Raw genomic sequence first — 13,594 nt, forward strand, 5'->3', positions numbered from 1 at the left:
TAGGGCATAGCAGCCCGTTCAAATTAATGGGCTGCTATGCCTGTGCAAATGTGGGCCGCCAACCCGCATACATGTGAACCGCCAACCCGCATACATGTGAACCAGGCCTAAAGCAATAGTAATGTAATTTATAAACAACACCTCCTTCAGGTTTAACCACTTCTTGACCACAAGGATTTGCCCTCTTAATGACCAGGCCATCGGATCGGAGCCGAGCGCCAGGACCAGTTATCACCAGTTAGGCCAGACACTGCTTGATGACCTATTTTAGGCCTGGTTCACAGAGTCTGTACTGACTGACTATATAATAATGTGCAAAAGTGAACCAAAGCCCCTAAATTCAGCAATGAAATTGAAGTGAGGTGGAAATTTAATAATTTAAATTTAATAATAGAATACCGTGATAATACCGTATACCGTGGCAAAACCTTAATCAATTAATCGCAGCATGAAAATCTGATACCGTCACAAGCCTACTCACTGTATAGCTGCGGCCCATGAAAATGAATATTAAATAAAGGTTCCCTACCCCTGAAATATAGTGTATGGCTCTCACGGAATTTACATTTGAAAATTTGTGGTGTTCATGGCTCTCTCAGCCAAAAAGGTTCCCGACCCGTGTGTTAATGTGTCTAAGCAGTACCCTTAAAAATCTCCTTGCCTTGAATTTCTCCTGAAAATAACAGTGCATTTCCTGGCACTAGGTGCTCTTGGTCTAAAGACTCATAGCTACATACCTGCAATTTGAGATCATCTAAGGCACTGTTGCCTCAGACTGCTAGTCTCACAAACTTTGGTCTGAGATTTAGTGAATTGCTGCTCGCTATCCTTTTGCTGGAGAGTACCTGAGGGATCTGTCTTGCAAGGATTTCCTTGCTTTTGCCTCCTTTATGTGAGTCTGTGAGTGTTACTATTAATCCACCAGTCCTCAGATCCCCGGTAATGAGGGGGGAAGCTCTGAAATGAGAAAGCAAAGCCCTCCCTGCTACAAAGATCTCTCCACATAGAGGTAAAGCGCGGAAAAAAGTATTATAAGTCAATAATGGGAAGATATCAGCTGCAGCAAGTTTTTAAGCACAGCCACCACAATACAGGTCCTCTTTAAGGCGTGATTACAGCATTCGTTAAGGTTTGCCAGCTTTACACTTGGGGGTCCAAACTAATGAAGACTAAGCAGCACTTGTCTAGACTTATGATTTGACTCTCAGGAAACTCCATATCTGATATAGGAAACCACAGCACTTAGGAATGCATTAAAAAAAGAGAGCATCCCCTGTAAGTGGCAGCATGCAGACTTCTAACCATACACATAATATAATTAGTAGGATTTTTCTGTATAGGAGTGCTGACTGTTATCATTAGTCCCACAGCTGAAATGCCGCTATTTGCTTTTTCTGTGTCCTGTATTGTCTCCAGGAAGTACATGTTTGATAATAAGAAAAATGTTCCCTCCATTGCAGGAAGTATTTGCGGGATGCGGATCGGCAGGTTCTGGCAAAGAAAGCTTTCATTCTCACCATAAAAGTGTTGGAGGACACACTTAGTGACCTGACTGGGGTAAGAAGGGGATGGTACAACTTTTCAAGCTTTTCTGCATTTTTGCAGTCTTTTTCTGTTTCTGTAAGTTAAAATGACACTGAACTATGGTATTAAAAAAAAATTATATTCAAGTGTGCATTCTTAACCACATGCCGACCAGCCGCCATAGTTTTACTGCGGCAGGTCGGCTCTGTCCCGCAAAACGATGTACATGTACGTCGCTTCACAGACCGCTAGTGGGGGCGCTCATGTGCCGATTGGCCACAGGGGGAGCCAATCAGAGGATCCAGCGGCCGTGATTGGCACCTGCGATTGCTCCCTGTGGAGACAGAACAGCGGTCTGCTGTTGTAAACATGGCAGACTGCTGTTCTGTCATTAATAAACACAGGGATCAGGTGTTCTTCTTATTTAGGAACACAGGTCTCTGTGTTCATGCAGCAATAACAAATATGTCATACCTACCTACTTTGTGCAGTGGTTTTGCACAGAGCAGCCTTGATCTCTTCCCGTGTCCCCCAGTGGCGCTTCTGGCCCCTCCCTCCAACCCAGTGCCTCCAGAGCAAGCTGCCCTGTGTGTCCATTCACACACAAAGCGTAGGTCAGCCCCGCCCCTGCTTTCTCCTCATTGGCTCACTAGCTTTGATTGACAGTAGCGGGAGTCAATGGCTCCCTCTGCTGTCTCAGCTAATGAGGAGGAAGAGACCCAGGAGAGCCGCTGCCCTCGTGCACATCGCTGGATTTAAATGGGGCTCAGGTAAGTATTGGGGGGGGTGGCTGCTGAACACAGAAGGTTTTATTTTATTTTTTTCAAAACAATTTTATTTGAAAGGTTTTTTCCCAGGGTAAAAAACCTTGAGCCACTTTAATTTAAAAAAGTCTCTTCAAATGCTCTTAACCTCCTCCATATCTTCAAATGAATGTTTTTGCTGCTTTGATCTTACTTCCTGATAGAGAGTGGCTACATTAGTTCTTCAGTGAATGGAGGAATGCAACCACCCTTTCTTGCTCACTCCCTAGATGGGTTAGTGACTATGAAATATGTAGGGTTCATGGAGCAGTGCACATGACTGCAATTAAAAGTGCAGTGTTGGTTCCAAGAAAACCAAGGTAAGGGGGGAGAGGTTTGGGAGCTCAGGGAGGATGTTACCAGGAGGCAGAAAAACTGTAAGAAATTATTTCATGAAAAATAGATTACAGGGCCATTTAGTAATTGATTATTTTTGGAAAATAAGGAAATTGCTTAGTGTCTCGTTAAACTAAGCCTAGATATATATATATATATATATATATATATATATATATATATATATATATACAGTGGGTACGGAAAGTATTCAGACCCCCTTAAATTTTTCACTCTTTGTTATATTGCAGCCATTTGCTAAAATCATTTAAGTTCATTCTTCTTCCTCATGAATGTACACATAGCACCCCATACTGACAGAAAAACACAGAATTGTTGACATTGTTGCAGATTTATTAAAAAAGAAAAACTGAAATATCACATGGTCCTAAGTATTCAGACCCTTTGCTCAGTATTTAGTAGAAGCCCCCTTTTGATCTAATACAGCCAGGAGTCTTTTTGGGAAAGATGCAACAAGTCTTTCACACCTGGATTTGGGGATCCTCTGCCATTCCTCCTTGCAGATCCTCTCCAGTTCTGTCAGGTTGGATGGTTAACGTTGGTGGACAGCCATTTTTAGGTCTCTCCAGAGATGCTCAATTGGGTTTAAGTCAGGGCTCTGGCTGGGCCATTCAAGAACAGTCACGGAGTTGTTGTGAAGCCACTCCTTCGTTATTTTAGCTGTGTGCTTAGGGTCATTGTCTTGTTGGAAGGTAAACCTTCGGCCCAGTCTGAGGTCCAGAGCACTCTGGAGAAGGTTTTTGTCCAGGATATCCCTGTACTTGGCCGCATTCATCTTTCCCTCGATTGCAACCAGTCGTCCTGTCCCTGCAGCTGAAAAACACCCCCACAGCATGATGCTGCCACCACCATGCTTCACTTTTGGGACTGTATTGGACAGGTGATGAGCAGTGCCTGGTTTTCTCCACACATACCGCTTAGAATTAAGGCCAAAAAGTTCTATTTTGGTCTCATCAGACCAGAGAATCTTATCTTGGAGTCCTTCAGGGGTTTTTTAGCAAACTCCATGCGGGCTTTCATGTGTCTTACACTGAGGAGAGGCTTCCGTCGGGCCACTCTGCCATAAAGCCCCGACTGGTGGAGGGCTGCAGTGATGGTTGACTTTCTACAACTTTCTCCCATCTCCTGACTGCATCTCTGGAGCTCAGCCACAGTGATCTTTGGGTTCTTCTTTACCTCTCTCACCAAGGCTCTTCTCCCCCCGATAGCTCAGTTTGGCCAGACAGCCAGCTCTATGAAGGGTTCTGGTCGTCCCAAACGTCGTCCATTTGAGGATTATGGAGGCCACTGTGCTCTTAGGAACCTTAAGTGCAGCAGAAATCTTTTTGTAACCTTGGCCAGATCTGTGCCTTGCCACAATTCTGTCTCTGAGCTCTTCAGGCAGTTCCTTTGACCTCATGATTCTCATTTGCTCTGACATGCATTGTGATCTGGAAGGTCTTATATAGACAGGTGTGTAGCTTTCCTAATCAAGTCCAATCAGTATAATCAAACACAGCTGGACTCAAATGAAGGTGTAGAACCATTTCAAGGATGATCAGAAGAAATGGAAAGCACCTGAGTTAAATATATGAGTGTCACAGCAAAGGGTCTGAATACTTAGGACCATGTGATATTTCAGTTTTTCTTTTTTAATAAATCTGCAACAATGTCAACAATTCTGTGTTTTTCTGTCAGTATGGGGTGCTATGTGTACATTCATGAGGAAGAAGAATGAACTTAAATGATTTTAGCAAATGGCTGCAATATAACAAAGAGTGAAAAATTTAAGGGGGTCTGAATACTTTCCGTACCCACTGTATATATATATATATAAAACTACACCATACTGAAAGTATTTGCTATGTAATACCATTAGATATGGCAATAGCCCTTGACATGGTATCTGTTACTGCTGATAATGTGAAAATATGCAGGTATCTGTTTTGGTTTAGGATGAATATGTTTTAGCCATTTAGGTACCAACAACAGTAAATGAATGTCTTGAAATATGCCTTCCCACATCAGAAGGTAGATCTACTATTGTAAAACCAGCTGTATTACAGACGAGCACATAAATGAATACTTATATGTATGGTATCTTTGCTTTGACCATTCTACCGCTAGTATCCATAGTCACAGGGAAGCGGCTAGTTACTAATCAATCTCCCAGGTGGTGTTCACTGTCATATGAGAGTGATTATCTGACAAAGTATTGTTGTCCTGAACTGGGGGCTTTATTACCATGTGTATGCAGTATCATAATGCAGAGCATGAGTAAAAATCTCCAGCTTCCCTGCATATAAAATGCTGTAGAGATGACTAATTACACTTAATTGTATGCAAGCATTTAAATGTAATAAAGAGCTTATGCTGCATGCTGGGAAATTTGTGCCCAAGAAAGGTTCTTCAGCTGCCTTGCAAAGACTATATGTGGGCTTTGTGTGTGTTGCTGCACCTTTAAGGAGGAAAGGGCTGCCTCCAGGTAAGTCTGTTTTCATTGCTGTATGCCCCATATTTTGGAAACTCTTGATAGCTCAAGCTGGCCATAGATCAGTCATTTTGGTTTTTTCGTTAATCAGCAGGGTGAACGAAAAAAACTGACACGTTTTCCCCATCCACCCAATCGAGGTGGATGGAGGAATCCTCCTGCTGTGTCATTGTATTCGGACAGTGGAGAGACTTCCCTGCCATCAGAATACACTAATCAGCTCTGCAGGCTATAGCCTGCAGCTTTGATTGAGAGGAAGTTTTCCAGCACGGCGATTATACAGATGTCAATCTGTAGATCGACTTCTGTAACAACCACAGTGCCTATAGACAGATCAAAATTCGCCTGGTCCCAGCTGAACCTGATAGATTTTATAACATATATTTAGTAGTTGAAACAGTTAAGTTAGTTTTTTTTTTTTTTTTTTTGGGCTAACTTGAATTTTGGGCAATCTGATTCACTTCTCCTCTGGGATCAGTATGTATACAGCACTTTTTCTGCTTTTTTACTCACTGGTTACCCAGATAAGTGAGTAAAAATGCTGTATACTTACTGATCCCTGGCTGGCAGCTGAGATCTGCTCTCCTTCTCCTCACTGACAGCCTCTGTCAGAGGAGAAGCAAAGCCGATCACCGTTAGAACGGCTTTGTTTTGGATTTTGATTGGACACAGCCGTCATGTGATCAGGAGGGCCAATCAGAGAGCCCTCCTGCCGAGTGGAGATGCTCTGGGTCCTAGGGACACAGACACATCGCCCTCCTTCTGAAGGGCATTCAGGAACGTCCACTCAGAAGGAGGAAGCTCCCACCCGGCTGTATATGTGCAAAGGCCGGGAGGGAGGTGGTTAAACAGCTGACCTCTTGCAGATATAAAGTATAAATTACATACCTCTTTGATAAATAATACACCTTTAAATATATACACTATATTACCAAAAGTATTGGGACGCCTGCCTTTACACACACATGAACTTTAATCATGGCATCCCAGTCTTAGTCCGTAGGGTTCAATATTGAGTTGGTTCACCCTTTGCAGCTATAACAGCTTCAACTCTTTTGGGAAGGCTGTCCACAAGGTTTAGGAGTGTGTCTATGGGAATGTTTGACCATTCTTCCAGAAGTGCATTTGTGAGGTCAGGCACTGATGTTGGATGTGAAGGTCTGGCTCCCAATCTCCGCTCTGATTCATCCCAAAGGTGTTGTATCGTGTTGAGGTCAGGACTCTGTACAAACCAGTCAAATTCCTCCACCCAAAACTCGCTCATCCATGTCTTTATGGACCTTGCTTTGTGCACTCATCCAAATCATTTGGTGGAGGGGGAATTATGGTGTGGGGTTGTTTTTCAGGGGTTGGGTTTGGCCCCTTAGTTCCAGTAAAGGGAACTCTTAAGGCGTCAGCATACCAAGACATTTTGGACAATTTCATGCTCCCAATTTTGTGGGAACAGTTTGGGGAAGGCTCCTTCCTGTTTCAAAATGGAACTATTCCATTATAACCCTAAGGGCTCATTTACACATATGCATCCTGCTGTGCCGGGCAGCCTTGCCTAATGCAGTCCATATGCATAGGCAAGGCAATTTGCCTCAAGTCCTGTGAGTTCAGTTCACACCATTGCAGTGGTGCGTGCGGAAAACCGTAGGCAATCCTGGATTTGTATGCAGTACAGCGTGTTGTGATGCACTACACCACGTTGCAACACTTTTCAATGCATAAAGAAAATTAAATCTCTTTATAGGTGTGCGATTCCCAGAGAAGTTTTCAGTTCGGTTTTAGCCGTCATCCCGAAGTATTTGAAGGGGGAGGTTTTTGGTGCCTCAAGTCAAAGTGTGGGACTTTAAAGTCTAATACATAGAAGAGTATCTCTTGAGTATAATAAAATGAGATTTATTCGTAAGAACATACAAGGTAGATATGTGTACGTTTGAGTTACAACAGATATAGTACGTATAGTGTATGGGTTAAAGACCCATAGGTGCGAGTGAAGAAAAGTATGAAGGAAGTGACATAGTGGTAAGGTGACAATAATCTCTCTGTGTTGGTCCAATCGTCTTTGTATGGCGTTGTTCAAATTTCCTACGCTTTTCGGCAGGGGAGCCTTTATCAAGGAAAATATGTCAACCATCTCTGTGGATATATTAAATGGTAGTAAAGGTATTTATTATATTTAGACCAGTCGGAGACATTTGTTTCACATTTGGTCATATAGTACATACTTGGAAGGTAATAGTATTTCTCTAGCGCTCATTGACAGACGTAGTCCTCGGTGATACACCAACTTCGGGTTATGTTGCCTCCACAGGAGCAGGACTAGACAGGAAATTAAAAAGCTCTGGCCACACCCTAGGGGCAGTCCCAGAGGGTATATCCTCTCTCTCTCTGCCTCAGCAAATCAGTTATTTTCTGTCTAGTTAGGAGTAAGGACCTAGATACCTTGCTGGGATCTTAGGTCCTGGCAAGAATTTTTTCTTAAAGGATTTTTTAGACAGCTTTTTTTCTCCAGTGTTCCTGTGAGATCTTCAAGCAAGAAAGCTGAACTGGGCGACGGGCTGGATGTTGAGATCCGGTGGTCACCCCAGTTCAGCCTACGAGCGCGTGCAGGCCATAGCTCCGCGCTGGGTCGGCCGCGACAAAGTCCCATTAAAGGACTGACCCCGCGAGTTAAACGTCTCGCTGAAACGCCAAAGACCATGAGTCACGGCGTCCATATCGGTCGACAGCCCTCCCGCCCCGGTGGAGAGGGGTACTGTCAGGAGTTGGTGCCCGCCTGGTTCCGGTATGGTGAGTAGTATGTTCCCCCTTTTCCCCTGACGGGTCTTGTGGTGAACGCGGGCCCCTCTCTGTATGGTAAGATAGAGTCCCTCTCTATCCTATAAATGACACAGATCCTCCTACTTTGAGTGTGATTTTATGTGCAAAAAGCCAGGAGGCTTGGTTTGGGAGCTAACAATCTAAGTGTATACATGTTAAAAAGATGTAATCTGTGGCATTCTGGGAATCTTACGGTGATAAGAATAAGCTACCTACCAGTCAGAAGCCACGGACATGTAGACTGCCTTCCTAATCAGATCTCCAGCTATTAGCAGGCCTCCCGAATGGCCATGCGGTCCGCCAGGGCCGGTACCGCCAACCACGCCAAATCCCCATGCAGAGAGAGTGTTGTGTGCCTTGCAGCACACCGCTATTCAGTACAGGCCGCCGCCATTTTTTTTGCTGGATCGCACGAGCCGCCATTTTGGCGTAGCCTCGTGTCTCCAGCATGGGGGCGGCCATGTTTGAGGTGATCCAAACACCTCGTGGAGCTTGGGGAGGCGCCGGAAGGCGTGCAGAGGGGCGGAGCCACCTCCTTTCTTCCTGGGCAGCCAGCCAAAAGACTTCCTGTTTGTCAAGACAGCGCTGTAACCTGTTGCAGTTTAACTCTGAGCATCAAGTGGTGAGCCTGGGGGTCTATCTCTCTCTCTCTCTCGATCGATAGGGATCCCTAGCAGGTAACACTAAGGGGCTTTTTGTGGCGCTGGGGGTCGGGGAAAAAAAAAAAAAAAAAAAGTTTTTTATTTTTGAATTATATTATCCAGGAAGTGACTGGCATTATCATGGACCCTGCCACACATATTCCCCCACCTGTTTCCCTCGAGGGGGCCACGGGACCCGCCGGTGCACAGAGTGTAGAGTCATTTACAGCAATTTTGGAGTCTATGGTGGCTCGGGTGGAGGCGGCCTGTCAGGGACGGGGGTCAAGGAAGCGACCCCCGCCTACCCCTATACTATCTGACACCTCTGACTCAGATTCAGAGATGGTCACTGCAGTTGCAGGTCCCTCTGCAAGGGCTGTTATCCCAGGTAAAGCCCCCTCAGACAGTGAGGAGGACGCTTCTTCTCCTGCTATAATTCAGGAAGAAGCATTGGTGGACGCACTAGTTGTGGCAGTGCAGGAAACCTTAAAACTTGAGGCTTTACCGGCAGAGGCAACTGAAACAGAGATTCCTTTTGGTACTAATAAGCCCATCAAAACGGTGAAGGTTTTTCCTGTACCCAAATGTTTCGGTAATCAGATTAAAGGAGAATGGGAGCATTCTAAACGTACCTTTACTATTTCCAAGCTTATTGCTAGACGCTATCCGTTTGAGGAATCCATCATTAAGAAATGGACGGTACCACCAGTGGTGGATCCACCTATTTCCAGGCTGAATAAAGCCACGGTTATCCCAGTGGAGGACACTTCGTCCTTTAAGGATCCGGTGGATCGAAAGATGGAAGCAGAGTCCCGCACCATCTTCTCTCTGATAGGGTCAGCATTTAGACCAGTAATTGTTATTGGTCTAGTTTCCCAGACACTTACGGAATGGGCGAAAATGGTACGCCAAGACCTTAGGGGAAAGGATATTCCCCAGGAGACATCTGATTTGATGGAACAGATTATACAAGGGCTACAGTTTATCTGTGACGCAGCCTTGGACACTACTCCCTTATTAGGGCATGCATCTATGTCAGCGGTGATCCTCAGACGTGTGCTGTGGTTAAAATGCTGGTCAGCTGACCTAGGTTCCAAGAAGACCTTGACAAATCTCCCTTTTCAGGGGAATCGTCTATTTGGGGCCAACCTAGATGAAATCATTAAGGATGCCACTGGGGGCAAGAGCACTTTTTTGCCACAGGCTGCAAAAGCTAAGGGACCTCGCAACAAGCGAGGACCTTTTTTTTACCGCCCATAAAGGGCGCCCGGCTGGTACTAGCGGGAAAGGCAAGACTCCTCCAGGAGGGTTCAAGAAGGGCTGGTCGGACAAGCAGAGGTGCGATTCTTCCCTTCCAACATTTAAGTACTACAGGAAGCGGTAGTTACCGTTCCCTGAATAGATCTTTTCCTTTACCTTTTCCTAAGATTAGTCCCTATACCTCACAGGAATCGGATCTGGTTGACCAGGTAGGCCAAGTAGCCTCTAGTCGGGTGACTTCGGTCCCTGAGGTTCAACCAGAAAAGATCACCCTTCCTGATAACAATCAGGTATCTGATAAATGTGTGGGAACAGAAAACGACCAGACTTTCTCGGATGGTCGGGGCCAGATACCTCTAGGGACGCCTGGTTCAGATTCTATCAGCGCCAGTGGTCCTAGAAATTCTAGGCTGGCCTCCTCAAGCCGGCCTGGCCGACTTGGACATGCTAGTCGCAGACGTTCCGTGGGAACTTCGTCTCAGGGAGTGTCTGTGGTCTCAAGGACCAATTTACCATCATGCTTTACAGTCGCTGGGTTTAATGGCCTGGCCATTGAGACCCAAGTACTGAAGGACAGAGGTTTGTCTACTTCAGTCATTCCTACCCTTATTAAAGCAAGGAAAGCGACTTCCAGCAAGGTCTATTATCACACATGGAAGACTTATATTGCGTGGTGCGAATCTTTAGGATTTCCTCCACGTACCTATTCGGTGACTCGAATATTGGCCTTTTTGCAACAAGGGGTTGAGCAGAAGCTAGCCTTGAGCACCATCAAGGGTCAAGTTTCAGCATTAGCAATCTTCTTTCAGAAACCTTTAGCTACCAAGTCCTTGGTGCGGAATTTCATCCAGGGGGTGCGGCACCTGGCTCCTCCAGTCCGCGCGCCCTTACCGCCCTGGGATCTTAATTTGGTTTTGTCGGTTCTACAGAAACCTCCCTTTGAAAACATCAGGGAGATTCCCTTGCTTACTTTATCCCAGAAGGTGGCCTTCTTGGTGGCTATTACTTCTGCTCGCAGGGTGTCAGAACTGGCTGCATTATCATGCCAGTCCCCATACCTAGTGATTCATAGGGATAAGGTAGTACTTCATCCTAAGCCATCCTTTCTTCCTAAGGTGGTTTCAGATTTTCATCTGAATGAAGATATTGTACTACCTTCCTTGTGTCCTCAGCCCAAGCATCATCGGGAACATGCGTTGCATTCCTTAGATGTGGTTCGGGCAATCAGGGTATACCTGAAAGCTACGGAATCATTCCGTAAGACGGATTCACATTTTGTGATCACGGATGGCCCCAGAAAGGGTTTGCCTGCATCTGCCGCGACCATTGCCAAATGGATTAGACAAACGGTGGTACAGGCTTATTCTATTAAGGGTCAGAGTCCTCCGTTCCCTGTTAGGGCGCACTCCACTCGAGCGCTCAGTACTTCCTGGGCCTTTCGCCATCAGGCTTCAGTGGTCCAGGTATGTAAGGCGGCCACCTGGTCGTCGGTACATACCTTTACAAAATTCTATAAAATTGATGTGACGGCATCGGCGGATGCCTCATTTGGCCGCAAGGTTTTGCAGGCCGCAATTTGAGGAGACCGGTGGTCTACTCAAAAAAACTTGAAAAAAAAAAAAAAAAAAATTTTTTTCTCTTTTTTGTTGAGTCTCATCATTAAGGATGAGCATTGTAAACTTCTAGTTGGCACCGGTTGGGCCTTCTAGATTGGGATTTGATTTCATTTTCCCACCCCTCAGTTGTGATACTGCTCTGGGACGTCCCAAAGGTGGTGTATCACCGAGGACTACGTCTGTCAATGAGCGCTAGAGAAAAATTGATTTTTGTAAGATCTTACCGTAAAATCCTTTTCTCTTAGCTCATTGACAGACGTAGTCCCCGCCCCTCTGTTTTTTTAGTTGGGTTGGGTTAAATCTCTAAAGACTGCTTTTTCACATAACTGATTTGCTGAGGCAGAGAGAGAGAGGATATACCCTCTGGGACTGCCCCTAGGGTGTGGCCAGAGCTTTTTAATTTCCTGTCTAGTCCTGCTCCTGTGGAGGCAACATAACCCGAAGGTGGTGTATCACCGAGGACTACGTCTGTCAATGAGCTAAGAGAAAAGGATTTTACGGTAAGATCTTACAAAAATCCATTTATTGTGCCTGGGCCTGCGTATAGTCATCTCATTTTGTGACATTCCAAAAAACGTATAAGAAAAGTAAACATCATGCTGTGTTTTAACAACACAATGCACTGCACCGTCATAGCGTACACACGAGACCATGCAGTAATGCACGGTGCTGGTGTGAATAGACGCTAACCCTCCCTGTATCCCCTTATACGTGTTGTTAATTTGTCTGACTCAGTAACACTTCTTATTTCTGATGAAATGCTGTGGGATACTTGACGTCAGCTCCATACTGTTAAATATTATATGTTAGATATATAATATATAATTTTAATATAATAAAAAGATATATAATATATAATAATATGAAAAATATTGCTGGTTATGTAAATATGGCAAATTTTGCATGGTCTCTATTGCTCCTAATCTGGTTGTCTTTTTAAACAGGATTGCCAGAGTTCGGACCCCAGTTCATTCCTTACAACTTCCATGACAACAGACGTGTCAGGCCGGCCCACATCAGAGGACCGGAAAGATGTACCACCCAGGAAGAACTTGGTTCTGGGAGAAGGGGTGGCTGCTGGCCCAGAGAATGGGGGCAAAGAAAATGTTCAGGGTCCTGCTACTCAGGCCATGGAAACTGGAGAAGCCAGGATTGTAAAAGAGGCACTGAAGTCTCAGTCTTCTGAACCCATGGACCACGATGGACACTTCTGCAATGCTGAGAAACGTGCAGACCTTTTCCGAAAGGACTCTACTAAGGCACATAAAGAGAAAGGACCTGAGGGACCAGAACTATCACTAGAAGATCTTAGCATTAGTTCAAAGCATCATCTGCCAGCAGGAAGCAGGGGCCCTGGACAGCCTGCACAGCAAATGGAGGATGTACCACACCGAGCCAGCCGCAAGCGAAAGCTGCTGGATGATACAGAGGACAGTAAAAACCTACTTCTGGAGGCCTACAGAGTTTGGCAGCAAGGTCAAAAAGTAACAGCGTACGACTTGGCCAAGATTGAAAATATTATGTGTAAAACGTATATGCTAATAAAACAGGTGAGAAATCTGTTAATTATCAACAGCCTTCAGGTATTATGTGCAGCACAAGGCATTAACAGTACAGCCTTAGATGTGGTGGGCTTGCTGTTTGATATAAGTAACAATCTGGTCACACAATTGTTACATTGGCATGCATGTAAAATCAGAGGTGCATCCTAAGTTCTATTTTATTAAAATTTCTCATGATCAAGGTAGTTGTAGGCATTTTCGAGGGCACCAAGAGTTGGCAGCCTACTTTAAGAACACTCTACTTTCTTTGAACACTTCAATATCGGACACTTTAAGCCCTTTTCTGCCCAGGCCAATTTTTAGCTTTTAGCGCTGTCACACTTTGAATGACAATTACTCATGCAACTGTGCTGGGAGACGCAGCAAACCTTCTGGCAATGGCACGTATTGATGTGCCATCCTGGAAGAGTTGGAATGCCTGTGCAACCTCTAAATGTTCCAGGTATCGCCTCATGCTACCAGTAGTGACACTGACCCTAGCCAAATGCAAAACTAGTGAAAAACAGAAAAGAAAGATCAGTAGGAAAAAAATTTCAGTGGCCTCCACCTGTAA

The 13,594-nt window shown here is 45.0% G+C and overlaps 1 protein-coding gene across 1 annotated transcript in view; it reads left to right on the forward strand.

The window, feature by feature from the left end:
* CABIN1 (calcineurin binding protein 1) overlaps positions 1 to 13,594 on the forward strand; it is a gene marked incomplete at its 5' end in the record, with an annotated part of 455,669 nt that overhangs the window by 392,136 nt on the left and 49,939 nt on the right. Inside the window, 2 exons of the mRNA XM_082243930.1 lie at positions 1,461 to 1,557; positions 12,424 to 13,029. Of these exons, the coding sequence (XP_082100056.1) occupies positions 1,461 to 1,557; positions 12,424 to 13,029 (703 nt within the window). The remainder of the gene's footprint in view (positions 1 to 1,460; positions 1,558 to 12,423; positions 13,030 to 13,594) is intronic.

The sequence above is a fragment of the Pelophylax lessonae genome, assembly GCF_965119305.1.
Source record: "Pelophylax lessonae genome assembly, chromosome: 1".
NCBI classification, from domain to species: Eukaryota; Metazoa; Chordata; class Amphibia; order Anura; family Ranidae; genus Pelophylax; species Pelophylax lessonae.